Source organism: Molossus molossus, unplaced genomic scaffold, assembly GCF_014108415.1.
Source record: "Molossus molossus isolate mMolMol1 unplaced genomic scaffold, mMolMol1.p scaffold_m16_p_6, whole genome shotgun sequence".
NCBI lineage: Eukaryota > Metazoa > Chordata > Mammalia > Chiroptera > Molossidae > Molossus > Molossus molossus.
The window spans coordinates 79,262,441-79,289,120 of record NW_023425399.1 but is presented as its reverse complement, the minus strand read 5'-3'; the positions used below and the strand labels follow the sequence as shown (position 1 = coordinate 79,289,120).

Here is a 26,680-nt window from a genome sequence, read left to right as displayed (position 1 = left end):
TGGGAAGGACTAGATGTCCGCGAAGAATCACACCAGGACAACATTCCTTAAACTTTGATTAAAAGTCACTTTAGGTCACCATACCTTCTGTGTATCAAGTCATATCAATAACTGAGGATGTTTCTTCCACTGTCTCTTTTCTTCTCACACTAATATGTTAACATTTAGTGTCATTTGAGGGCAAGAACAAAGTTTTGTTCATTTGAATTTGGGGTATTGTGGACATTAAAAATTGTTTTATTGTAGATCTGAGGATGTATCTATTTTGTGTGGAGGTGAAAATGTGCAAAGAATAACATGATTTTGTTTTGTGTTGTTTTGTAAGCCATTCTTCTTCCTACAGAAGACTGATATTTTCAAACCAGATATTCTTGTCACATAAACTTATGTTTTTTAAAAAGTCTACAAACACACCTGATTCTTATTATGACATTAGTCGTTCATGTAATTTTAGAACTGATGTGATTGACTATATTTTTTAAAAGCTTGGCCCTTCCCTTTTCTGCTGGTATTGCAGAAGTTGCTTACCTTAAAGGTAAAATGATGGTTAAAATGCACTTCCTGTGAAATGCTGCCAATTGCAGGTATTCGCAGGACATGTCTGGTTCTATTTAGTGTTTTCTTTCTTTCTTTTTTTAGTATCTTGGCCTTACAGGCTGGTCTTTTTCATAAGAAATGTCAGCAAAGTCTTTGAATTAATGAACTGTGAAGTGCTCAAAAAACATACCATTTCAGAAAGTATCCTGCAAGGATATAACACTAATGGGAGGTGACCCTTGAGTTACAACCAAACATCCTACTCTAACTAAAAAGAATTAAGATAACAACTGGCTCAGGCACAATCTCTTTGAACAAAGACCTAGACAGAAAGCAGAAGTGATGAGGAGTGGGGGAGGTCAGAACTGGAGTAGCAATCTGGGGAAATGTGTTTATGTTAGAGTCTCTTTAGCTCTGTTGAGCACTTCCGTCAAATAATGGAATTATACAAACCCCCCCTATAAAAGATACCAGGTGGAGAGAAGCAAAGAGAATGGAGCAGGGGAGTTACGTTCAGAATGTTGATTAAATAAACCTAAATTGTAGGTCCTTGGTTACACCTAATGTAGGTGTTTTTTTTTAATTTAGCTATTAAAAAAAAAAAAGGCAGTGTAACTCCTTCAATCTTTTTGCAATTCTGCATGGTTGAACATTTGAAATGAGTTTGTGTATCACCCCCAGGCGCTGATTCAGACTTGATTGGGGCAAAGCAGATTGCATGTGCTTATTTTTATCCACGTCATTTGGGACGTTATGTCGCCAAAGGAACCAAAATTGTGCTGCTCTATTGCCAAATTATTGCCTATTCTTTGACCAGACAGGGCGGCGATGCTCCTCAACAAGTTGCGCGACCTTAGTGTAACAGCAATATCAGGTCAACTTGAGAAAGTGAAGAGAGAGCCCTAAACACAAATAAAAAGAAACAACCAACAATCCTTATAATTATCATCATCTGCTGCTTTTCCCTCTTTTGGCAAAGAAACACTCCATCCATTTGCAGAAATCGCCCGCGGAAACGTTACATCAAAACTAATCACAACGATTAAAATCAGCTTTCTGTGCTAGAGGAGGGTAAAACGCAAGTTGGAGGCTGGAATAAGACTGTTTTTCCACCAAAAAAAAATCTGGAAAAAAATTTTCTATATGTATATTTATCTATATGTATGTGTAGACCTTTATTTTTGAAGGAGATCAATTGTCTGCCCTGTGATCAGTTAATTTGATTTAAGTTTTATTTTGGAGATTGATTTAGACTGGAGGTAGAGGCATGAGCTAATTGTATCCTGATCCTTGCCTTGAGGGGTTTCAAAGCCCTGGAGCAACTCTTCTCTGTATTTTGTTCTGTCTACCTTAGCCAAGCTATTGCATTTCTCTCTGGTGTGGCGAGCCGAGCAGATCGCTGGGAGAGAAATCGGAAAGGGGGGGAGAGGAAAAGGAAAAGGGGACTTGGAGAGAGACTTTGTGCTTCAATGTTTCAGGTAAGATCTGACGGTTTGGGTTTGTTATTATTTGCTAAGGAGGGTATGGCTGGGACTTTGGGCGCAACTCGCTTTTACGCATGTGCCAGGCATGGGGTGAGAGCGCGGCACACTCGCACACACGCAGCCCGCCGCGGCGGCTGGGGATCCGCTCCGACCGGCGGCCGGTTCCTCCCGGGTTGCTCCTGCCGGTGCTCGGCTTTCTTCCTCGAGTGGGAGCGGGTGCGAGCGAGGCGCAGCGGGCAGAAGGAGCGGGCGCGGCCGGCGGGGACTGGAGCCGGGGACCCGGAGCCGGCGCGCCGGGGCCGGGCTTCCGGATCTCGGGGCCCGGTTCGGGAACTCGGAGCGGAGCAGTCGCGGCTTTCGGAGCCTGTGCCAGCGCCGCCCGCCCGCTGCTCGCGCGCCAGCCTCCCGGACCGCCGCTTTGCAGCGTCTCTCCCCCGCCCTCCTCTCCCCCCTCCCTTCTCGCCCGAACCGCGCGCGTCCCTTTCTTCCCCCGCGAGGAGCTGGGCGTCTGAAAACCAGCCCCGCCGGGAGCCTCCCAGCGCCGCGGTCCCGACCCTCCGCCGCCGCCGCCCCTGGCCGGAGCGCCCCCGGCCAAGCGCACCGCCCTGCGGCCCCCGGGGCTCCGCTCCCACCCGGGGAGGAGGGGACCGCCGCCCCCTCCTCGCAGGCAGCCTCGGCGGCGCCCCCGGACACCCCGTGAAAGACGCCATTGTTGCTGCCGAGCGGATTCGGCCCCGAGGCGGTTTTCTCTTCCCCTTTTGCTCGGGCCGGCCGGACCGCGCCGCTCCCCTTTGTGAGCGGCGGCGGGTGCCCAGCACTGTCCGCCGTCTGTCTCCGGCCGGGCTGATCCGGATTTACCGCCTCCGCCCACTGGGGCGCCTTTAAAGCCCCCACCCACCACCCCTCCTTTTTCCAGCCGCCCCCCCCTTCCCTTCGATGCAAACGTTCCATTTATTTTTAAAAAGCTCTCATTCCTTTTCCTCCCCACCTCCTTCCCATATAAAGGGCATGGCACATGCTCCGAATTAGAAGTCTCCTTGGGAGGCGGGGACGGGGGAGGGGGCCCTGGGGTGGGGGAATATGGGAGCGCTGCAGGTAATGGCTGTGGCTTTGCTGCGCTCGCCTCCACTCCGGGATGCCTGCAGCGCCGAGGCCAGAGCTCGCATCCTTCCCTCCCCTTCTAGCGGCCAAGGTTCCCTTAAAGGGACAGTTTCCTGGCCGCCACTTGTCTCCGCCGTCTGAACCAGCGCTTGGGGCACAGAGGTGGGCGGGAGGGATGCAGTTTGGCTTCCTTCTGACCTCTTTCCTACCCCACCTCCACCCCCGCCGCCCCTCTTTATTGAAATGTGAAGTGTGCTTCCTCTCCCGTCCCCAAGAGGGACCTGGCTGGAAAATAAAGAGTCCGCGCCTCCTGGAAACAGAATGAGGGCGGGGGTGGGGGGGTGAGGGGCGGGGGGGCATTTGGTAATTCGTCTTAAAAGTGCGGCAGATCCCTCAAAACATCCGGGAAGAGGAGACCAGACCAGTGGTGCAGGACTCCCTCACCTGGATCGGTGCTCCCCACAGCCGCCGGAGCACCTCAACTTCCTAGCTAGCGCGAGTCGACATTGTCTGCCTTTGTGCTTTCGAGCACTTGCACTGTCTTGGAAATGGTTTTCTGGTAGCACAACGTTTTCACCGTGACTGTGCTTCGGGGGCCGGCTGGGCGCGAGCCAACTAAGTTAGCGAAGTTGGAATGGGGCTGTCGGCTTTGTGCGTGGAGAGCAGCACGCAGGAACTGTCCAGTATGCCCCAGCCCTGGCTAAGAGGTGCACCGCAGTAGGCAGAAGTGATTTGGTACAAATGCTACATTATCTTTTAGATCAGAGAACTGACTGCTTCCAAGCAAATCTTTGACTCGTGAGTGTGCGTGCGTGTCTGTGTGTGTGTATCCTTGGTGGAACTGGGAGAGACATAACAGTTTAACATACTCATTCTTTAAGAAACGTTTGCCTTCTGTTTTCAATCAACTAAGCTGGCAGCTAGAGATACAAGTTTATTTGAGAATACCCTCTGGGTACCAAGCATGCTTGGATTGTTTTAGCAAATTAAAAATGAGCAAAATGCTTTTACCTTCTCAGCAGTAGACTCCTTAAGAGACCTCCTGTTTTGTGGGTATGTGTGTGTTTTTTAGAGAAACATTTTCTGTGTGTATCTCAAATGTGTTTTTAATGTGGAAAAAGAGAAAATAAAGGATTTTTAAAGGCTGAGGCTGATGCCATAGAATGATTCATTAAATCTGATTTTACATCAAGGAATTCACCTGCATATTTGGGAATCTGTGGAAACTAACAGCTAACCTACTTGATGAATTTGAAATAGTAGTGAATTTCTTTGTCTCTTGGATACTGGGCACTGTGCTGATTTATTCCTCGTGTTTATGTTTGTGTGGCATTTGGCTTACCATGAGGGGCTGGTGTTCAGGAGACTGCCTACCGACTGCACCAGTTTGGCTCAGGCATCCTGCTGCTGCTTGAATGGAAAGAAGTGTTAGCAGTTGTTACGATGACAGTAGGTTTAAGGTTTACCAATTAGGTTGCAAAGGTGACCACTGAATTGTAAAACTTTGCACCACAGAGAAAACTTCTTTGGTTTAGGCCATATGTTTATAAAAAGAAAGTAAATAATTAAGCAAAAATATTACACATTTACTGAGAAGAAATTTGAAGTGAATTGAGCATGAATGATAGTTGGCAAAAAATAAGTCTCTCATCACAGTATACAAAATGACTGCAGTGATTTTGCTGTATTAATTATGCCTGAAGCACAATATGAAGTTCCCTAACACACACTAGAGGTCTCTCTTCCAGCTCTAAGATTTTCGTGTTTGTAATTCTTTGCCAGGGCTTACATAGTAGGGTGCGCAATGATAACTTGGTTCATACTTATTGAAGTAATCATGACTAACTGACCATTCATATTACTCTGATGTGAGGTACTTTGGAGACTAGTCAATAATTACAGCACAAATTATACTAAGTACTAGTAAAGTAACTGCAATAAGACTAAATGATGATGGAAATATATTATTCATTTTGTTAAGTAGCATTATGGACCTTTTGGCATACAATTATTTATCCAAAGCAATCTGTTTTTAAATGTAAAAGTAATTAGTGAAGATGTATTGTCAGAGAACTTTCTGAAAATTAAACTTCTGTTTAGCTCTAGGTTTTGCAGTAAGTTGCTCGCACAAATACTTTCTTGTCTTGATGTTTCTAAAATCAAAATGATTGTTCTAGTTCTGGAATGTGATGTTTTCTGCTAAGATTTTTTTTTACTTTACATTGCCTTTGAGTCATTCAAAGAATGTTTGTGAGCCATCAGTTCAACAAAGCTTTTATTTAGTTGGATCTTAAACTGCATTTCTGAACCTTCTGGGGGACTCACATTTATAATTTCCCAAACAAATGGTGCTTTTATTTTTTCTATCTTTAGAATGAACCATCTTGGGGATAAAAATGAAATTTTCAGATGCAAGTATGTATGTTTATTTTAATAGCTTAATCATGCAAAAGTGAGAAACAATTCAGTTTTCCTAGGCAATGTAATAGTGCTCTGGCTTTTCATTCATAAAAACGTACTGGATGTAAATCACATGTTTGTTGATGAGTTTGGTTTGAGAAAATTGTGCAGGAAACAAAACAGAGAGATTATCCTCTAAGAGTAACAACCCAATATTCATTAAGTTCTATCATTCAGTCAGCAAACATTTATTTGTGCCTGCTGTATGCAAGACAGTGCCAGATGCCAGAAACACAGCGGCGAGAAAAAGGGTTCTGAGTCCCCATCTCTCGGAGTTTATGATTCAGGTAGGGAGACAGACATTAATAACACCAGTTGAACAATACACAAAAATTAGTACTTTGAAGGAAAAGGAATATGGGACTTTGTTAACAACCAAAAAGGGACACATGGCCAAGACTGAGGTCAGGGTTCCAGAGGAAGTGTTACAAAATGAGATTTAAGGTGATAGGCAGGAGAAGAAGAGAGAAGACAAGGAGTAAGTTCCAGGCAGAGGGAAGAGGAAACAGCATTTGCCAAGCTGGGAGAGGCACGGCCAAGGGAGAGGAAGTCAGCGATTATCTACCTGGGGTTGAGAGAAGGAGACAGGGATGAGTGAGCGGCCTTCAGGGACTGGCCCCTGGTCTTACCCCAAGAGCAGTGTGAAGAGGTGGGCAAGGAGGGTGCAGAGGGGACAACAGTGACATAATCAGATCTGTGTTATGAAAAGATCATTCTGCTGTCACTGTGGGCAATGAATGGAGGGACCAAGACTGAATGGAAGCCGGGCCCGGCCGTGTGGCTCAGTGGATTCAGCATGGTCCCATGGACTGAGAGGTCCTGGTTCCAGTCCGGGTCCAGGCACATGCCTGGGGTTTTGGGCTCGATCCCCAGTCTCATATCAATGTTTCTATCTCTTGCCCTTTCTCTTTCTCTCTAAAAGATCAATGAAAACATTTTTTTTTTTTTTAAATGAGCCCGGCCGGCGTGGTTCAGTGGTTGAGTATTGACCCATGCACCAAGAGGTTGCTGGTTTGATTCCCAGTCAGGGCACATGCCCAAGTTGTGGGTCAAACCCCCAGTGGGGGGCATGCAGGAGGCAGCCAATCGATGTTGTCTCTCATCGATGTTTCTCTCTCCTCCTTTCCTCTCTAAAATCAATAAAGAAGAAAAAAATTTTTTTAAAAAAGGAGTGAATGGAAGTAGAGCCCTTGGAAGGCTATTATGTTCTCCAGGCAAGAGAAGATACAGCTGGGGTTAGGATAGTGGAAGGGGAAACAATGGAAGAATTAGAGATCAATTTAGAACATAGTAAAGAATTGGTTATTATGGGCAAACAGGACAGAGAGATGTTAAATAGATGCCAACCTAGATTTCTGACACATTAGCCAAATGGACTCTAGGATTCTGAAGACTGGATCGAATATGTACCTTTCACTTCATTTCTAGTAGCCAGAGTGAGTACCATTGATGAGCCATATTCACATCCTGTGTAACTGAATTAACAAGGGAAACCATGCTTATTCTTCCATCCCCCTGGTGTCCCCCAGTTGTGGATGGAGCACCTGCAGTTCTCTATGAGCTGCACGTGATGTCTCACTTACCCAGCTCCAACTCAGCTGGAATTCATCATTGATAGGCCTGTGTTTAACCTCCTGAAACAAAATCAAGTCTGTGCCTTATAGTGCAAATTAATTGTGCTGAAAAATATTATCGATGTGTAGTCAATAATTATGAAAATTAACTGTTCAACCATGCTTTTAAAATGGCCATTTACATACAAATAACTGGCCCAATGATTGCAAATCACTCGTTGAAAACTTTTAAGGACCTGAACACTGGTCCGGTTGTTTGGTCTGATTTGAGTTGACTCAGCTCTGCCTCCCCCAGTCTGATTTTAATGCATGTGTCCCTCAAGTGTCTCTAACTTTTTGTACTGGTCCTTGCCTCGTGTTGTCGTAATGCAGCATTTTCATACTTCTCTTAAGTGGACATTGTGTTTGGTATTTCTAATATCTTGTCTATTCTTTCCATTTGCCGTTATTTCTCTAAAACCTCATATCTTGTTTCACAGACATGTGAAACTACCAGGAAATAGTGTTCTTCCCAATAAATGTGTTATTCATCAGCCAACAACATTGGCTGATGAACTGTTGATTGATTTTTTAAAATAACCTAAAATTAGGCATTCAGTTTTGCTCTCAACATCAAAACTTCTTGGGAAGAGCTGAGCTGGTGTGGCTCAGTAGTTAAGCAACGACCCATGGACCAAGAGGTTGCTGCTTTGATTCTTGGTCAGGGCACGTGCCCAGGTTTCAGGCTCAATCTCCAGTGGGGGGCATGCAGGGGGCAGCCAATCAATGTGTCTCTCTCATTAGTGTTTCTATCTCTCTCTCCCTTCTCTCCCTTCTTCTCTCTCTAAAAATCAATTAAAAAAAAAAAAGTTTTTTTAATTAAAAAAAACACAACTTCTTGTGAAGAGAATTTCAGTGAAAGAAATCTGCCACAAACGTTTTGTGATAGCTGTTCCCTTCTTAGGTTGCTCTCCTTTCAGGAAACTCCAGGTTGGCGCTCCTTCCAAGAAATTCGGTTTCAGTTATTTCTAGGAAACAATGACTATCACTCAGCGTAGGGTGATATATTCAGTTCTATGGGATAGTTTCCTTGGTGGTTCCTCACGTGGGTGGCCCTGAGTGCAGGCTCTGCTTGGAAAAACCAATTCATTTTAGCCAAGTCATCTGGGGATCCATTTCTCCTGTAAACATGGGAACGATGCTCTCTCTCCAACCTGCCTTATAAGGTTGTTGAGAGGAAAAACAAGTATATACTGCAAACTGGTGTGCAAATAAGAAGCATCAAACAAGCCTGAAGGGCATTTTTTCTGAAGGACTCATGTGAATTTCTGGCTTCGGCTGCAAGTAGCAGAGGCCAGTCTGGATTACCTCACCGAACCCCAAACAGCACTGTGGCAACCCCATTTTCTGGATGAAAGAACGAAGGATTGGGAAGGTTATGTGACTTGCCTGAAATCAAAGACTAGGCTAGTGGCAGAACAGAGGTCTAACAAGCAGACTGACTACCAGTCCCTACACACTCTACTGCCCGCTGCATGCCAAATCCCCAATGTCCAGTACATTCTATTTGAGCACTTTTCATAGGAACACAGTGCTTTTCTTCTCTGCCACCAGCTTCCATTCGTCCTCTCCTCTCTTCTTCTCCTTCCATTCACCCCTGGTACCTCCATCAGCACCAGCATCCCTCCCTTATATCAAGAGAGAAAGAAACAAATAAAAAGTGGTTTGAGATGGTTGCAATCAGACAGCTGAATTGTTCTCAAGCTCTTGTTGAGCACATCATTCACTCACACGTATTCTGTCATGCTGACTGAAATACGGGTTTGTTTCCCATCCAATGAGAACTGACAACAATTCAGGTCCTGCTGCCAACACTAAGGCTGCTGTTAAGAAGAGTTATGAACTGAAGAGAATGTTAACTAGATAGATTTCAAATGCTTGCTAGAGGAAGGGATATTCTTCCCGATAAATCTTTCCAAAGCATCTACTGCTATCATCCCTTACTGTATTGAAGCACTTTCTCTTTGCTGGAAACTTGTAGCTAATGTGTACATACAGATAATGCGTGTAAAACAGAAGACCAGACTCTATATGGGGGGAAATAAAGTACTTCGGCCTGTGCTGTCAACACCTCTCCTCCACCTACCCCACCCCACATACCTACCCCATATTCAGATCCCACTCCAGCCCTGGCCAGTTTGGCTCAGCGGTTGGAGCGTCAGCCTGCGGTACAGAGACAGATCCCACTCCAGCTCTTTCTAACTGGATTATTTTAGGTGAATTTTTCCATCTCTCTAAGCTTCAGCTTTCTGAACCGTAAATGAGATAGTCACCATAAATGAGGTGATATGAGATCATTATAAATGAGATAATAACAGGTCTGAGTGAGAGTTGTTCTGAGGATTCAATGAGGTATAATGGGATGTAGATGCCTGGCACATTGTAAGCACTCGGAAAATATTCATATAACATTATTAAGAGCAGGGACTATGTTTATTCATCTTTGCTTCCTCGGTTCCCAATGCAGTGCCTGGCTCATAGGATAAGTGCTCACTCAGCGAATAATTACTAGATTCATGAACAGAGAATATCAGAGAACACAAGAATAACGCCAGATGGTGATTCCACTTCACTGTAAGTACTTTGTGCCATTGACAGGAGGGTCCAGGTTCTTCCAGACGCCCTTGCCTGATGGTCATGGGCTTTTTCTAACCAATTAGATCAAACATTTGGGGACAGACCACATTTAATCTAGGGAACAACTATTGATGCTAAGTGGACGTTGCTTCAGAGAGGTCATCAGTTTACTCACATGAAGGTCCTCCTGTGCACAGTTGTCATGAGATTTTCAAAATATGCAGACATTTAGAACTGATGCTGTGGAATGATGAAACCCCTGGGTTCTGAACCCACAGTGGGGAATCGGTGAATTTGGTTATTACACAGCAAAGAAACGTTGGAACAGGACTGATACCCATTCCATCCAGCAGATGGCAGCGGTATACATTCACTTAACAATTCTTGCAATAGCCTCTGGTCTTTTTCTTGAGTTTCTCACCAATGTCCCACCCTCAGTGGAAACGGAAGTCTGATCCAACTTTAAACCCACCTCACCATCTCTGGCTGCTTTGCAGGAACAACGGAGGTTCAACAGTGGCAGCGGGAAGAATCCACACCTGGGAGTTACCCTTTTCCCCTGTGTTGTGGGGCAGGGCCGGAAGAGAAAGCTGTCACTATGGTCTGTTAGAATCCACTTCCTGTCAGTTTCCAGAGACACAAACAATAAGCGAGAGGTCTGTTTTCTTGTGTGCTTAAGCAGATCAACAGAAGAAAGCGCTGGCAACCTCCAGGATGCTACCCCATGCTCTGGGTTGAGAGAACTTGATGTCAAGTAGAAATCAGGAGTACTGATACAGATGATAACCAGGGGACGAGACAGTGCCATATGCAACTAAAGACCCATCTGTAGCCCTCTCAGATGGGGTAGTGAAATGAGCTTGGCCTTCCAGTTGCTTGGAACTGTGGACCCACTATTAGCTGTGTGACCCTAAACGTTGGCTTCATTGCTGTAGAGGTAATGACAACTGCCTTAGAGGGTTGTTGTGAGCATTGAAACTATAACACAGAACAATGCTTCAGTACAGTGCAAGGCTGTTTTTTAAAGAACTTTACAATATAGTATCTTGTTTTGGTATGCCCATTTTTGAGATGAAGAAATTGAGGCACAGAGAGATTAACTAACTTGCCCAGGGTCATATGTTGATGAGTGACAGAGCCAGGATTTGGACGATGTAGTTGTGCTTCAGAGTCTGTGCGCTTAACCCCCAGGCACTACCAGTAATTGTAAGGCACTTTCCTTGTGCTAGGAACTTCACCTGTGTTAACTCCTTTATACTCTCAGCCACACTATAAGGTGGGAGCTGTTACTTTCCCCATCTTATCAAACAAAGAAAAATTATTTACTCAAAGTGCTAAATGGTGAGTCTCTCTGTAACTGCCACAGTGATTTAGAGATAAATCACCAGTGAGAATACAGTATATGGGAATTATGTTCCAATTGTATAAGATAAGGTATGTGAAAAATGTTGAATGTCTTACCCTTTAAATTTTACATCAGGGCCCTTAGATACAGGGTGGGACAAGAATAGGTTTACAGTTGTGAGTACGCAAAACAGAGTTTATTCTTGTGTTATTACTTGTTATTGTATTATTTTCCATACAAACAACTGTAAACCTATTCTTGTCCCTCCTTGTATTTATAGCCTCAGAACTGTCTTTCGAAATGGTAAATGGCCCACAAAAATGGGGCTTGGTCCCACTCCTGTTTAACATTGCTTTCCTCCTCTGAGAGTCATCACTCATCATTTAATGAGGTAGGAAGACCCAGGTGCTTTGCTAACTGCCTTTCTCCTGTTCATTCGGGCCAGCTCTTAGCACAGCCAGGAACTTGAGATGGTGAGAGAAACTCACCTGCATTGTGAACCAATTCAGCCTCTCTCTGATCAAAACTGCCATTCCAAGTCTGGGATGGAAGGCAGATCCTAGAATCTGGCTGGACTCTAACAACTTTGGAGCCTACTTTCTACATTTTGTCCAAGTGAGGTTTGGGAGGACAGACAACTCTAAATGAGGGACAGATTTTCAGAATGAAGCCTTGTTCGGTGGCTGACAGTCATTGCAAAAAGATCCAGATTTCCAAGATCCAGAATCTCTGAGAAGTGGACCATTCTAAGTTTGCCCAAGTCAAACTAGCTGTATAAGAACTGCAGGTGGTTTTCTATAGCAAAAACAGATCCTAGTCTAAACCTACTTCCAGTGTTACTTGTCCCCATTTAGTAGACATAGTCACAGGAGTTCATGACCAGTGGAGTCACAGGGACTCTGCCAGTCATGTATGTTGCTGGGCAATGGACTGGGGCTAAGAATGGGAGTTCTGTAGACTTCCACCTTAAATCAGGGACATTGCTTTTTTCTTCCAGTTAAGCTTTTGTGCTCATGAAAACCTTGGCACAATATTATTCCTTTACTTCTGATACGTCTTTATGTCTAAATGCATGAAACACTAAGAATATTTCTAGCTAAAGCACTTTAAGAAGCCAATCAGTTAGCTATACATAATTGTTTAAAGGGTCTTCTTTATTTCTTTTTCTCTGTTAAAGAAAATCTGAGTCAAAATGCACTTTAAGATCTAGACTTACATTCAGATTTTACTTTTGAAAGTGTGCCCCCAGATTCCTTTTAGAGTCACACTATTTTTTTTATTGTACAGTTGAAGCATTTATAGATCTGATATCTTTTTGCAAACTGTGTATGATAAACACGTTCCCAAATTACTCTGCTGAGGAGTAGGACAGATACATTTTTTAGCACTTGAAAATTATGCCTTTTGATAAATGTGTGTTAATGCAATAACCATTTATTATGGAAGTGGGTAAATGCTTCTGAGCTGACCGATTTATAAAGTGCTTAGCAAATAACTGCTTTTAAAGTCAGTTTCTAAATATGAGTCTATATAGCTACACATACAATACAGATACTTCCCATCAGTTTTTGGTTATTTAACAGCCGATGATATAGTTTCCATATGATCTAGTGTCTCTTCTTTCCACTGCTACCTTTTGGTGTCATAGTTACTTTTTATGACTCTGCCAAAGGATGGAAAAGGAAAAAGAAAGGAAATAGATTTCAAATCTATTTCTCTCTCCCTCTCCCCCGCAGCAACTTGACAAAGTATGTTTGTTGGAAAAGCATCCGCTCTTGGTTCATGCTAACAGAGGGACCTAAGAGTATGAATAATCCAAAGGAATAGGCAATCCAAAGTCACTTTTATTAATATTTTTATGTGATTTATTAATTAAGCTAGTATTAAATTTTGCAGTCTTCATTTCCACATTACTATTGGACACGTTTTTCTTCTCCATTTCACCTCCTACAGCCATACTCTCTGACTTCAGCATTAACATGAATGACTTATCCCACTTCTTAACAAATTGTCTTTCCTAAATACGAACATGAATCAGTGTTCGCCAAAGTATTTTCTAGCTCAGTGGTTATGAACTTCAGTGTGTATGAGAATCGCCTGGAGGGCTCATTACAACAGAGTCCTGGCTCCACCCTGAGTTTCTGATTAGTCTGGTCTGGGATGGGGCCTGAGAATCTGCATGTCAGACAGGTTCCCAATGGCTGCTGATGCTGTTGGCCCAGGGACCCCATTTTGAGAACCTCTGCTCACAGGAACAGTAGAGCTTAGAGATGTTCCTGGAAGGAGCATAGGAAGAATTCATCAAATATTTGTTTCCGTCAAATAAACTTAGGAAACACTGTGCCCTCTTTTGAAGCCTTTTTAAGTATTTTAAAGATCTGTGGAAGCCTTATAATTAATGAATCAATGTCTAACTCGTGTTTTCTAAACATATTTGACCACAGAGCCCTTTATTCTGTTAGTACCAATCCACTCTCAGAACTACTATTCCTGGGACACGTTAGGAAAGGCTCCCCTACCTCCCAGTGCCTTGATGGGGCGAAACTTCAGTACCTCTCATCTTCCACCTCCTGTGGGCAACCACCTGTCAGGGATGCACTTGGACGTTTTCATCACGGAGTACCTCTCCAACTCAGCAGTCTCCCACTCCAGCACTCTCCTTTCGACCAGAGTATCTTATTCCCAAACTCATTCCCACTAAACCTGCCTTTTGACCTTTCCCTGCTTCCTCTTTCCCAGCTCTCTGGTCCTCCCTCCTTCCCTTCCTCTCTCCCTCCACCGTCATCATCTCTTCTTCCTCATTCAGCTGGGCTCAGTGGCCCGCCACGCCCACAGCGTGCTCACTGACACCTGTTCCTCCATCGTGTGGCCCTCTCTGTCATTCCCACCTTGCCAACGCTTAGTCCCGAAGAACCTCTTTTCTTTACTTTTGATCCTGGTAGCCTGAGTGATGCTAGTCGAATGTCACATAATTCTTCTCATTGGGCTCATTGCAGCCATTCATCCATTTACCCAGTGGAGACTTCTTTTGTTTTTACTGGGCCCTAGAAATACTGCAGCGAATAAGGCAAAAAGGGTCGCATGGAAGAATAAATTTAATCCAGACACGGTTAAGTGCTGTGCAGAAAGTTAAACGGGGAGCTCAGGTGAGACCTCCCTAAAAAGCTGACCTTAAAGCCAGTCTGGATGGCACTCGTGTTAGCTTTTCTTGGCCGGTCCCTTGATATCGCAGGGCAGTCCCCAGTTAATTTCTCATCTCATCCCCCATGGAGGCTGTTCTGGATTCTTCCACTCTTTATAATTGTCGAGCCCTTTCCCACTTGTCAGATAAACTGGCCTCATGATTTACTGAGAAGTTGTCCACTCCCTGACACCAAAATCTCACCCAGGGCTCCACTAGTCCTCCGGCTTTCCTGTCCCTCCTCAGTGTCTCTGCTTTCCTCCCTCCACGGGCCCCTTCCCTTTAGCCATTTGCAAAACAGCCCGTCTGTCTGTGTCCCCCCAGATGCATATGTTTAAGCCCTAATCCCCAGTGTGACTGTATTTGGAGATAGGGCCTTTGTGAATATGAGTAAGGGTACATGGGGTGATAAGGGTAGGGCCCTGATCCGATAAGATTACTTCCCTTATAAGAAAAGGCACCAGAGCCCTGGCCAGTTTGGCTCTGCGGTTAGAGCATCAGCCTGTGAACTGGAGAGTCCCAGGTTCGGTTCCGGCTAAGAGCATGTACCTCGGTTGCAGTTTGCCCCCGGCCCTGGTTGGAGTCATGTGGGAAGCAACCAGTCGATGTGTCCCTCCCACATCAATGTTTCTCTCTCTCTTTCTCCCTCTCTCCCTCCTGCTCTATCTGAAGATAAATTAAAAAATGTCCTCGGGTGAGGATCAAAAAAAGGAAAAGGCACCAGATACACAAGGATAAACTTAAAATGGATAAAAGACTTAAATGTAACTCATGAAACCATAAAATTTCTAGAAGAAAATGTAGGCAGCGAAATCTCAGACATCACGCATAGCAGAATTTTCACTGATGCATTGTCTAGCTCAAGAGAAACACAGGAAAAAAGTAATAAATGAGACTGCATCAAACTAAAAAGCTTCTGCACAACAAAAGAAACCAGAATCAAAATGAAAAGGGAACCCACTCTTTGGGAGAACATATTTGCCGATGATACAAATATATTTATAGACAAAATGCCACATCTACAAAGCACTTTGCATAGTGCCTGGTATTGGAACCTCTGCAGTTGGATAAGGGGTTAATTTAAAAATGACATAAAGTACTCATACAACTCAACAAAAAGAAGACAACCCAATTTAAAATGGGCAGAGGACGTGAATAGACACTTCTCCAAGGAGATCATACAAATGGCCAAGAGACATATGAAAAAATGCTCAACAGTCACTAACAATCAGAGATGCATGTTAAAACATCTGTGAGGTATCACCTCACACCTGCCAGAATGGCTGCCATCAACAAATCATCAAACAAGTGCTGGCAAGGGTGTGGAGAAAAGGGAGCTCTAGTACACTGCTGGTGGGAATGCAGACTGGTGCAGCCACTGTGGAAAACAATATGGTGTTTCCTCAAAAAATTAAAAATGGAACTGCCATTTGATCCAATGATCACACTTCTAGCAATATATCCTAAGAAGCCTGAAATACCAATCAGTAAGAATATATGCACCCCTATGTTCATAGCAGCACTATTTACAATGGCTAAGATCTAGAGACAGCCCAAGTGTCTGTCAGTAGATAAACGGATAAAAAAGCTGTAGTACATATACACAATGGGATACTATGCACCTGTAAGAAAAAAAGATCTCTTACTTTTTGAGATGTATTATGCTAAGCAAAACAAGCCAGTCAGAGAAAGACAAATACCATATTATCTCATTTATATGTGAAATCTAATGGACAAATTGAACTGATGAACAAAATAGATCCAGAGACATGGAAGTAGGGAACAGACGGACAAACCTCAGAGGGACAGGTGATAGGGATGGGAAGAGATGAACCAAAGAACTTATATGCATATATGCATAATCAATGGACACAGACAACAGTGCAGTGAAGGTAGGGAGGGGTGGGGTAGAGCAGGAGTGGAGAGGGGGGTGCCAATAAGGGGGGAAAGGAGGAGCATTTGTAATTCTTTCAACAATGAAGATAATTAAAAATATTTTTTTTCTATTGATGTTAGAGAGGAAGGGAGAGGGAGAGAGATAGAAACATCGATGAGAGAGAACATCAATTGGCTGCCTCCTGCAGACCCCCTATTGGGGATCAGGCCCACAATCTGGGCATGTGCCCTGACCAGGGAATCGAACTGGTGACCTCTTGGTGCATGGGTCAACACTCAACCATTGAGCCACACCACCTGGACTAAAGATAAATTTTTTAAAGTAAATAAAATAAATATAGTACATACAGTAAAAAAGAAAGAAAAGGCACCAGAGAGCTTGCTCTTTCCTCTTAAAAGAAGTGATGTGAGCCCACTGTTAGAAGGCAGCCATCTATAAGTAGGAAGAGAGCCCTCACCAGCAGTCAAATCACCAGCCAGGCGGGGGTGGCTCAGTGGTTGACTATTGACCCATGCACCAGGAGGTCACCAGTTCAATTCCTGGTCAGGGCACATGCCCAGGTTGTGGGCCAAATCTCCAGTGGGGGGCATGCAGGAGGTGGTCAGTCGATGTTCTCTCTCATCGATGTTTCTATCTCCCTCTCCCTCTCTCTTCCTCTTTATCTAAAATCAATAAGAGAAAAGAAAATCAAATCACTAAAACCTTGATCTTGGACTTCCCAGCCTCCAGAACAGTAAGAAATAAATTTCTGCTGTTAAAGTCACCCTGTCTATGGTATTTTGTTATGACAGCCTGAGCTGGCAAAGATGCTATCCTTCAACACAAAGCAGAAAACCTCTCTACCTCCTGCTTCTGCTTCCCTCGCCCCCTCACCGCCAGCACATTGCCAGTATCACATGCCTCCTGCCCACCACAATCTGGCTTCTCATACCCTGCTCTTTCCGCCCCTCCCTTGCAGGTTGTACTTTTCAGATCACCTTTTCCTTCAGTGTGTGTTCTTATGCCTTTTCAGAATGCACTAGCACTGCAAAACCTAGGGTGTTCTAAAAGGCTTTATTTTTAACTTCTCTTGGGATTGGAACCTCTGCAGTCTCCTAATGTTTCATGTCATTTAACTGACCTCAAACACCAAATTTAATGTGTACTTGTCCATGAATTCAATCATATGTCTCAGTGAAGTTTCCTTGTTTATTTCCTCACCCAAATGTTTTTCCAAACAATTTAGAATAATAGGAAGTAGTTATTACTCTGGGTTTTTTGTTTTTGTTTTTGTTGTGTTTTTTTTTTTGCTTCTACATCAACACTGTTGGTTTCCTACCACTTTGCACCTGAAGTGGTAATAGCCCTAAGCAGGAGTGGAATTGTAAAAATCAAGATTAGGAAGATGGTTTATTCCTTTTACGGCAACTTTTCCTCCTGAACTGTCTTCTCTTTTTAATCTAACTAGAGTGCCATGAAGCTCTGCTCATTATTCTCGATGCCGTTGTCATCATAATGATTCCTGTCACTATCACATACACATATACACAGGTATAGGAGTGAGGATATCTTTCTGGCTGTAAACTAAGGGTTGAAGGAACTCAGATGAAGCCAAGAAGCTCTAGGTGGAGATCTGCCATGTGCTGTTATAGTTGCGTCAGGGCTGGTAACACACTGCTGAGTTCTGTGCTGAAAGAAGGGTCCTGGCACAGACTGTACCCTTCTTGATCCCATCAGGTTAGCGAATCTCTACAAAGAGTTCAATGGATAGGCAATGTGGCACACGAGAAGGACTGCACGTGGGCTCTAGGACGAGGAGCTGGTCATCAATGGGAGTGAGAGAGACTGAGGGACAACCAATAGGACCGGTGGGGAGCGTGAAGCATTGAAGTACCAAATGCCAAGCCAACAGGAAAGACTATGCCATGGGAAGAAATCTCAAAGCTGAGACTGAGGAGCTTCTGGTATACAGCTAGTATATTTTTAAAAATCCAAACTAAGTAAAATAATACACTCTACGCTGAGAGTTTAAGCAACATATTAATCAGCACCTTGTTATCAGGCACTGTGGGGCTCCAGGGAAGCCAGTGCCCCTGCCCTGATGCTTGGAATGCTGGGAGTAAACCAGATGGATGCCAGTGAGCGGGTAAACGGAGAGCTGGAGCCCAGTGCCCAGCAGGCTGGGAAGGCTTGCTGGAGGAGGGGAGAGCAGCCAGGCTGGAGCGTTGAAGCAAACCAGAGGTGAACATGTGACGATGAGCCCAAAAACGGGGATCGGAAGGACAGCAGTGAATCCCACAGCCTCTTCTTGTTCCCATCTCATGCTCTCTGCATCCCTAAGCTTCCTCAGTAGATGTCTCCTCTTGTTCTTCTGTCTGTTCTTCCCAGGGAACCTCCAGTCCCTAGACTCTGGGGATGAATGAATGCTGCCAACCCCACTCTGTTTTTTCGCCTGTGTGTCTCTAATCGCCCAGGGATCCCGTCCACCTGCAGACAGCACCCTCTCAGGAGGTCTCAGGAGAACTCATCACCCTCTTGGTCCCCCAGACTCTTCTCTCCCCTCTGATGGCTTTAGCGTACAGCCAGGTGCTCAAGAAAGAATCCTCAGAAGTCTCTACCTCCTGATGGTCTCCGAATGTCTCATCTCTTCCCACCCTCGCTGTCATAGCTTCGCCCGCCTTCTCACGCACGGCTGTAGCAGCAACCATCTAGCTGGTCTCCCTCCCACCACACTTTCTCAGCTACTACCCACCTACACAGTGCCTTCATGAGTTCACCAAAATTCTTTTCAAAACCCCAATTTGGAAAATGAGGACGCCAACCTCTATTTCAAAGGAAATTTTACCTCTTTTCCTTTGTGTTGTGTTGATTGTGTAAGTGCCCAGCGGCAGCGTGGCCGGGGGCTCAGGACATGGGGGCTGGTTCCCAGTCATCTGTTTCGAAGTCCAGCTGTGCCCCTTACTGACCGTGCAAAGCTTCTTAACGCTTCCTCGGCTGTCAAAGCGCAGAATGATTTTGTCTACAGCAGAGTTGTGAGGAGGACATGAGAAGAGCTCTTGTGACCATGCCTGCGCATAGTAAACAGACATGGCACAGAGGTCACAGGGAGGACAGGGAGCAGGAACAAGAAGTAAACACATGAATGCCATCCATGTTTATCTCTGGGCCGTAGGATTTTTATTTTCTAATTTTTATTTCCTATCTTTTCCCAATTCTCTGTCCTTTTATGACCATTAAACTGATCTTTTCTTTGGAAGTTCCAAGATGTAGCATCCTTGCTTAAGGTGTCCAGTGACCTCCCACTGTCCCCGGGCTCGACGCAAGCGCTGGGCAGCACCACCCGCCGGGCTCCAGGTACTGTCACCTCTTGCTGCCCCGCCCGCACCCCTGGCTTCAGCCTCTCCAGACTTCTCTGCCCCCAGATGCTGTGTCCTGCCATCATCTTCTCTTTACTGTGTCCTTTCTACCCAGGGACTCTCACGTCCTCTCTATCTTGAACAGCCCGCAACTAGATCCTGTTCCCAGGGCAGATCTCAGCTTCCTGGGGGTGTTGTGTTTCCCCCTCTGGGTTCCCCTTGTCCTCTGGCTGTGGTCACATCTCCGGCCCACTGGACAGAGAGCTTCCCAAGCCTGCAGGCAGGGTCGCAGCCCTGTTGACATCTGCAGATACTCACAGGACCCGCTAATGTGTGAAGCAGGTGCAAGGGCGTGGAGATAAAGGAGGGTGGAAGAGGAAGGGAAGAAAGTGGGAAGCTATTCCCTGTCGGGCTCTAAAGGAAAGACAAATCAAGAAGGATTTTTGAAGACTTTTTTGCGTACAAAGACAACATGATAGCCACATTTTAGGAAAGGAAGTTGGCAACGGTATTCAAAATGGACGGTGTGAGGAGGCCAGAAAGTGAGTGAAGAGGCGGTTGGCAGGAGTTGAGGCCAGAGGAGATGAGGCTTTGCTTTAAGGTGGACTGGCCAGCAAGGCCCACTGCTTCCGGGCCTGGGCTCTGCCCTGTGCCCCTGCCCAGCACTTTTTCATGTGGCCCAGTGACCCCAACCAACCTAGTAGCGGGTACCAATGTCACACCCACCTTAAGCATAGAACTTAGTGACACAGCTGACTACGCAGTAGAGATATGATTCAAACCCAGATGCATGGAACCCCAACACGAGGGCCTCTAGCTAAGCCTCCCACATCCTAAACAGCCCACAAAACATCTTCAAAACAGAAATACTAAGGGTGAGAAAGAAAACAGGAGGGTGTGACCAGCCCTGGAATATTCTTGCAGGTGCACCTTTCAAATATCTTTGAGTTAACAGAAAACGTGTGATGAGAGATAAATAAAATATTAAAGAGGGAAAAGAAGATACTCAAGTGTCGAGGAAATTATGAAGGTTAGGAATAGCCAACTTGGAACCATTCACCATGGAACTGAGAGGGGGAGCTTTCGGGTAAGTAAAGGGCCTTTTATTCTACACAGCAGGCTGCAGAGCCTTTGAAGTGTATCATCTGCAGGGATGATACAGGCTGAACCTAGAAAATGGGTACAAAAGGCTTGGATATATTGATGGATTTGCAACTGGTTGTTTTAAAAACGAATTGCATATAGTCTAGCCAGTGTGGCTCAGTGGCTGAGCGGCTACCCATGCACCAAGAGGTCACCGGTTCAATTCCCGCTCAGGACACATGCCCAGGTTGTGGGTCCGATCCCCAGTGGGGGGCATATAGGAGGCGGCCAGTTGATGTTCTCTCTCATCAAAGTTTTTGTCTTTCTTTCTCTTCCTTCCTCTCTTTCTAAAATCAATAAAAAAGGGGGGGGGGAGGTTTTTAAATTAAAAATAAAAACAAACTGCATATATGTGGGAGAATTTTCCCTAACATTTTGTTTTGTTTGTTTTTGCATTTTAAAGATTTTTTTAAATTGACTTTTAGAGAGAGAGGAAGGGGGAGGGAAAAACATCGATGTGAGAGCAAAACATCAGTGGGCTGCCTGCTACTGGGGATTGAGCCCGCAATGGAGCCAGCAAGCTTTTGGTGCACAGGACTACACCCAGCCAACTGAGCCACACTGGCCAGGGCTTCCCTAACGTTTTAAAGTGACACCAGGGACAGCCAGCCCATGATCTCAGACTGTCCTCGATAAGACAATCTAAGATTAAAATCATGACGACTCTAGCTACAGTGTACCGTATACCAGGCACTGTACCATCATCATCTTATTCAACCCTCACAACGACCATCTGAGGAAGGAATGATCATCCCCACTCCTCAGAGGAGACAACTGAGGCTCAGAGTGCTTATGTAACTTTAACAGGGTTGCCCAGTTAGTATAATGCTGAGATTCCAGCCCAGGTCAGTAGACTCCAAAGTCAATGTTCTTTCCATTATAGACACTGCCTGCAAGGTGGATTGACCACTGAACTTACACAGAGGAGGCTTCCTAGCACTTGTGTGTTCTGGAATCTTCTCCAGTTGCAGAAAACAGATGCAACAAGGCTACCTCTCTCTGCTGAAAGGACACTGAGCCTCTTAGTCATGGTGCATCCTCCCTCTGTTCCTAGTTCCTGAATTCAGCAGCAGAGATGGTGACCACTCTGGGTGGGCTGCCCCCATTATAGATGACTTAACACATTCCGTTTTCCTGCCCACACAAAGGCACCTCCTCTTCACAGCTAACCTCCGTGCCGCCCCCAGCAATCTGGATAGGCCTGCGGCATTTGGGAGAACACTCTTAGTTGTTCACAGTCTCTCGTGTTCACTTAAAGCCAAAGTTAATGTTCCGGCACGTTGCTATCGCCCTGTGGCAAATCTGGACGGGGCATAAGTTTCCGTCCAAAGGACAGAAAGAGTCAGGAGGAGGAAGGAGGCAAAGAGCCTGTGGAAGGTGCATGGAGATTTTCAAGTACCATGCAGGGGAAAAAAATGCAGAAAAGACCATTTAGTTGGTTTGAAAAGCAGGGGCAGTGTTGGAAATGTCAGCAGTATATGGAGCACAGGCAATGGGGCTGGAGCCACCCAAGGGGCCCTTGGAGCTGGGGGCGCTAGAGCACCAGCCTCAGGGGCATGCTCACCGGAGTTGGGTCTCTGCTTCACCACCCACCAGCCCGGGAATCACACGGGGGTTGGGGCTGCTTAACTTCTGTGAACCTCATTTTCCCCTTACTTATAAGGGGTGGGTGACAATAATGGGAAAGTGAAAAATAGCCCTGGCAGTGGCCAACTAGGCTGTGATGGGTCCAGTTCTTGGACACTGGGGGTCCCAGGCAAGTATTTTTTATAGGGCTCCATCTATCTAAACAATGTGAGTGGAAACTTAAGTCAAACTCGTAGAAACAGAGAGTACAAAAGTGCTTGCCAGGAGCTGGGGGGTAAAGATGGTAAAAGATACAAACTTTCACCTGTAAGATGACTATGGTCTGAGGATCTAGTGTATAATATGGTGATCGCAGATGATAACACTGTATTGTATCATTGAAATTTGCTAGGAGAGAACTTAAATGTTCTCTACAAAAAAAAAGATAAATATGTGAGGTGATCTTAATTAACTAGATGGGAGGAATCTTTTCACGATGTACACGTATGTCAAATCAACACAGTGTACACTTTAAGTATCTTACAATGTTGTCAATTACACCTCAAAAGAGTTTTTAAATTTTTTTAATAAAAATTAAAATATGCATTAAAAATAAAGCACTAAATGTAAGAAATAAAATGGAAAAACAACAAAACAATTTGAGTCTCTTCAGATCAGCGTGTCGGTAGCATCTGGCGGCTCCGTTTCACACAGTTCTGCGAAAGAAACTCTGCAGCGTCCAGTGGGAGCAGCGTGCTTGCCAGGCTGCCGTCCTGGAGCAGATGTCCACACTCGAGGCCATGAGTGACCACGGGGGCATGAGCCCTCCGCCTCCTCGGGGTGACCCCATGCTCAGGGTAGAGATTCAAACAGTGCTCTGAAGGTGAGAAATGGAGCCCGAAACCCACATGAGCTCCAGTCCAGGCTCAGGGTGCCCTGGCGTGATAGCACTGCCCGCCTTAGCCAATCTTGCGTGGGCACTTGGGGGGGAGGACTTAGAAAATCCCAGGAAACTGGCTCCAACGTGAGGGGTCGTCTGAGGCACGGAGCCAGGTCTGGACAGCGCTGGCTGTGATGTTTGTAAACGAACATAAACATCCCTCACAGAATGAAAATAATAATCAGACAAGGTCATTCCATGACTGTGTTGGAACAAACCAGCCACAAGGCCACCCATGACTATGCACGACACAAAACAAACAGAAGGACGCTCTGCACCACCAACATAATTAATACCCCCCTCTTTAGACTAACCTGGGTGACTACTCCTCTATAATGGCGGTTCTGTCTGCCTTACTCCTCCGTCTTCCCAGACAAAAAAAAAAAAAAATTGCCAGGATACCCAATCAAATTGCTCCTGTGCCTGGATGGCACCTGGGCCAGCACTGCTGCCCCACCCCTAACTCTCCTGAGACTCCTCCAGCACAAGCCCACATTCTGTAATAAACCCCTCCAACTCCCTCATATGGCTCTTTGGCATGTGTTCTTGCAGCGAGCTGAATAATTCTCACTCTGTACTAGAGGTGTGTTCTTGGTGGTCTTTGGGCAGTGGGCAGCAACATAATCGAGCCTACCTTACAGGGCTATTGTAAGGACTCAAATGCTCACAGCAGTGCTGGTGTATAGTGCCCTGTTGTTATTTTGGTGCACGTTAGCCTTTCTGATCCATTCACCATATGTCCTGCCCAGCAGCACCTCACTGCTCAAAGTGAATGAGATCTGTAGGCCAGTCACATGGCATCACCTGGGAGCATGTCAGCAATACAGACCCCACCCCAAACCAATCAAGGTATGTGGTTTTGAACAAGATCGCCAGTGATCACAGTCAAGGTAAAGAAGCAGCACAGGGCAGCATGATGGATGAAGGCTACCGCACCTACCAAATAGCCATCCAAACAAAGGTTAGAATCCAGCAATGGGTGTGGGCAGGCCAAGTGCACAGGAGCATGTACAAGACTAGGGCATTCAACTTGCTTTTCCCTTCATGAGCAACTCTAACCACAAGATTTCTCAAGCTGTATCTTATTCATAGCTTCTTAGTTTCTTACCACAGCCCTGTGAAGTAGGCAGGGAAAGGATCATCCCCACTTTACAAGGGAGAAAACAGTCACATGGTTGAAACTCAGTAATCGAGGTAAATAATGTTTTAATGCAATTTTTTCTTTGAAATAAAAGTCAGTGTGAAAGCCCTGACCAGTTTGGCTCAGTGGTTAGAGTGTCGACTTGCGGTACAGAGAGACCCGGGTTCGGTTCCCGCTAAGGGCATGCACCTCGGTTGCAGTTTGTCCCCGGCCCTGGTTGGGTTGTGTGGGTGGCAACCACTCGATGTGTCCCTTTCACATTGATGTTTCTCTCTCTCTCTTCCTCCCACTCTATCTGAACAACAACAAAAAATCAATGTGAAAAATCTATGAGAGAAATATCAAATTTTCAATGAAGACAAGATCCGAGGGGGCTAAGGTTAGTGTGAGTCGGGTGTGGCTGAGCTATGGAGTGTGGGGTGAAATCCTGTCTTTACTGAGAATTTTTTTCTTTTTTAAACTTATCTTTATTGTTGAATGTATTACTGATGTCCTCCCCACCACTGTTTCCCCCATTGACCCCCTCCTTCCCAATCCTGCCTCACTCCTGCCTTCCCCACACGATTGTTTGAGTCCATTGATTATGCATATACGCATAAATTCTTTGGTTTATCTAATCCCACCCTCCCTCCCTCTTCCCTTTGAGGTTTATTCGTCTAACAACCAATTTGTACTTATTATTCCTTCATCTGTTTCACCCATCCCCCCAACGCCCTCTTATTTGGCAAGCAACAATTGGTTCTCTGTATCTACGAGTCTGTGTCTGTTCTGCTTGCTCATTTTGTTTGTAGATCCAATTGTTGATAGATATGTATTTATTGCCATTTTATTGTTCATATTTTTGTTCTCCTTCAAGAAGACCCTTCAACATTTTATGTAATACTGGTTTGGTGGTGATGAACTACTTTAGCTTTTTCTTGTCTGGGAAACTCTTTATATGGCCATCGATTCTAAATGATAGCTTTGCAGAATAGAGTAATCTTGGTTGTAGGTCGTTGCTTTTCATCTCTTTGCCACTCCTTTCTGGCCTGCAAAGTTTCTTTTGAGAAATCAAGCTCCTTTGTAGGTAACTAACTGCTTATGCCACCTGGCATAAGCTACAAAGTGATCTGCAGATGCTGCTTCTTGTGCTGGGCTTGGAGGTGCCCAGGCAAAGCCAGGTTGTGAACCTGGCTGCTTCTAGTGCCAGGCCTGGGGCCACATAACAAGAGGTATGGGGCTAGCTGAAATCAGGTGCTGCATGTTCGAGAGATTTTAGAAAAATCTGAAGTAGGATCCAAGACAGGCCAATCCTATGGTAAAGCCATTGGAAACAGCTTGGGTGGGCCCGAAGGTTGGATGGGGCAGGGCCTCAGGGAATCACCAGGGCAGGGCAAACAGTGTGAGCCAGGTTGCTGGAGTCTCAGATATGACTGCCATCTACCTGCCCCATGGGCAAAGGGTTCACCAAAGGAACAATGACCTCCCACAGCAAGTTTGTCCAGGAGACAGCTGCCCCTCCAGCTCTTGCGCCAAACAATTCAGTTCTTCCCCTTATGTCTCTGGTGCCTTTCAAGCTGCCTCCCCTTCACACTGGAGCCTAGAGGGTGCAAGTCTGCGTAAGTCCCATGTGTGAGCCCTTTAAGGGAACTACCTGGGACTCTAGAAACTTCAGTCAGCCTCAGTTCCTGTTGGTTTTATAGCCAGAAGTCATGGGGATTCTCTTCCTACCACTGGAACCCTGGGCTGGGGTGCTTGGTGTGGGATGGGGATCCCTCACTCCTCAGGGAGGGCCTTCCCAGCCGAGGTGTCCCTCCTGATTTTTATCTGCCACACATGGGTGTGGGAACAGCCTGTCTGCCTCCATCCCTCCTACTAGTCTCAATGTGGCTGTTTCTGCTTCTTTAATTCTGTAGTTGTAAGGACTTCCATTCAGCTCAATGTCAGGCAGTTCTGAATGATGGTTGTTCTGTAGTTTAGTTATAATTTTGATGTGGTTGTGGGAGGAGGCGAATATTGGAGTTACCTATGCCGCCATCTTGACCAGAAGTCCCTCTTTACTGAAAATGTTGATATTGTTGTTCAAATATGGGTTTTTTTGCATTAATTTTATTTTTTCAAATATTATTTATCTGGCTTCCTGGGTTTCTCAGTATTTCTTCACATATTTTGCACTCAAGTCTAGTGCCTCATCCATTTCTGCCAAACTCTCAGAAGATACCTAAATATCTTGTTGTGTATGGTATTAGCCTGCCTGGGTTCAAATCTATGGTCTGCCACTTCCTAACTGTGTTCATCTGAGCAAGTCAATTAAGCATCATAGCTTTCATTTCTTCTCTGTAAAATAGAGAAGGCTAAAGTTCAGTTCAGTAAAAACAAAG

At 45.2% G+C, this 26,680-nt stretch overlaps 1 protein-coding gene across 1 annotated transcript in view; it reads left to right on the top strand.

Moving 5' to 3' along the window:
• Window positions 1-1,907: 1,907 nt before the first annotated feature.
• Window positions 1,908-26,680, top strand: part of KCTD1 (potassium channel tetramerization domain containing 1) — a 192,924-nt gene continuing 168,151 nt past the window's right edge. The window contains exon 1 of the mRNA XM_036245904.1: window positions 1,908-2,015. Within this exon, the coding sequence (XP_036101797.1) occupies window positions 2,007-2,015 (9 nt within the window). The 5' untranslated portion in view covers window positions 1,908-2,006. The remainder of the gene's footprint in view (window positions 2,016-26,680) is intronic.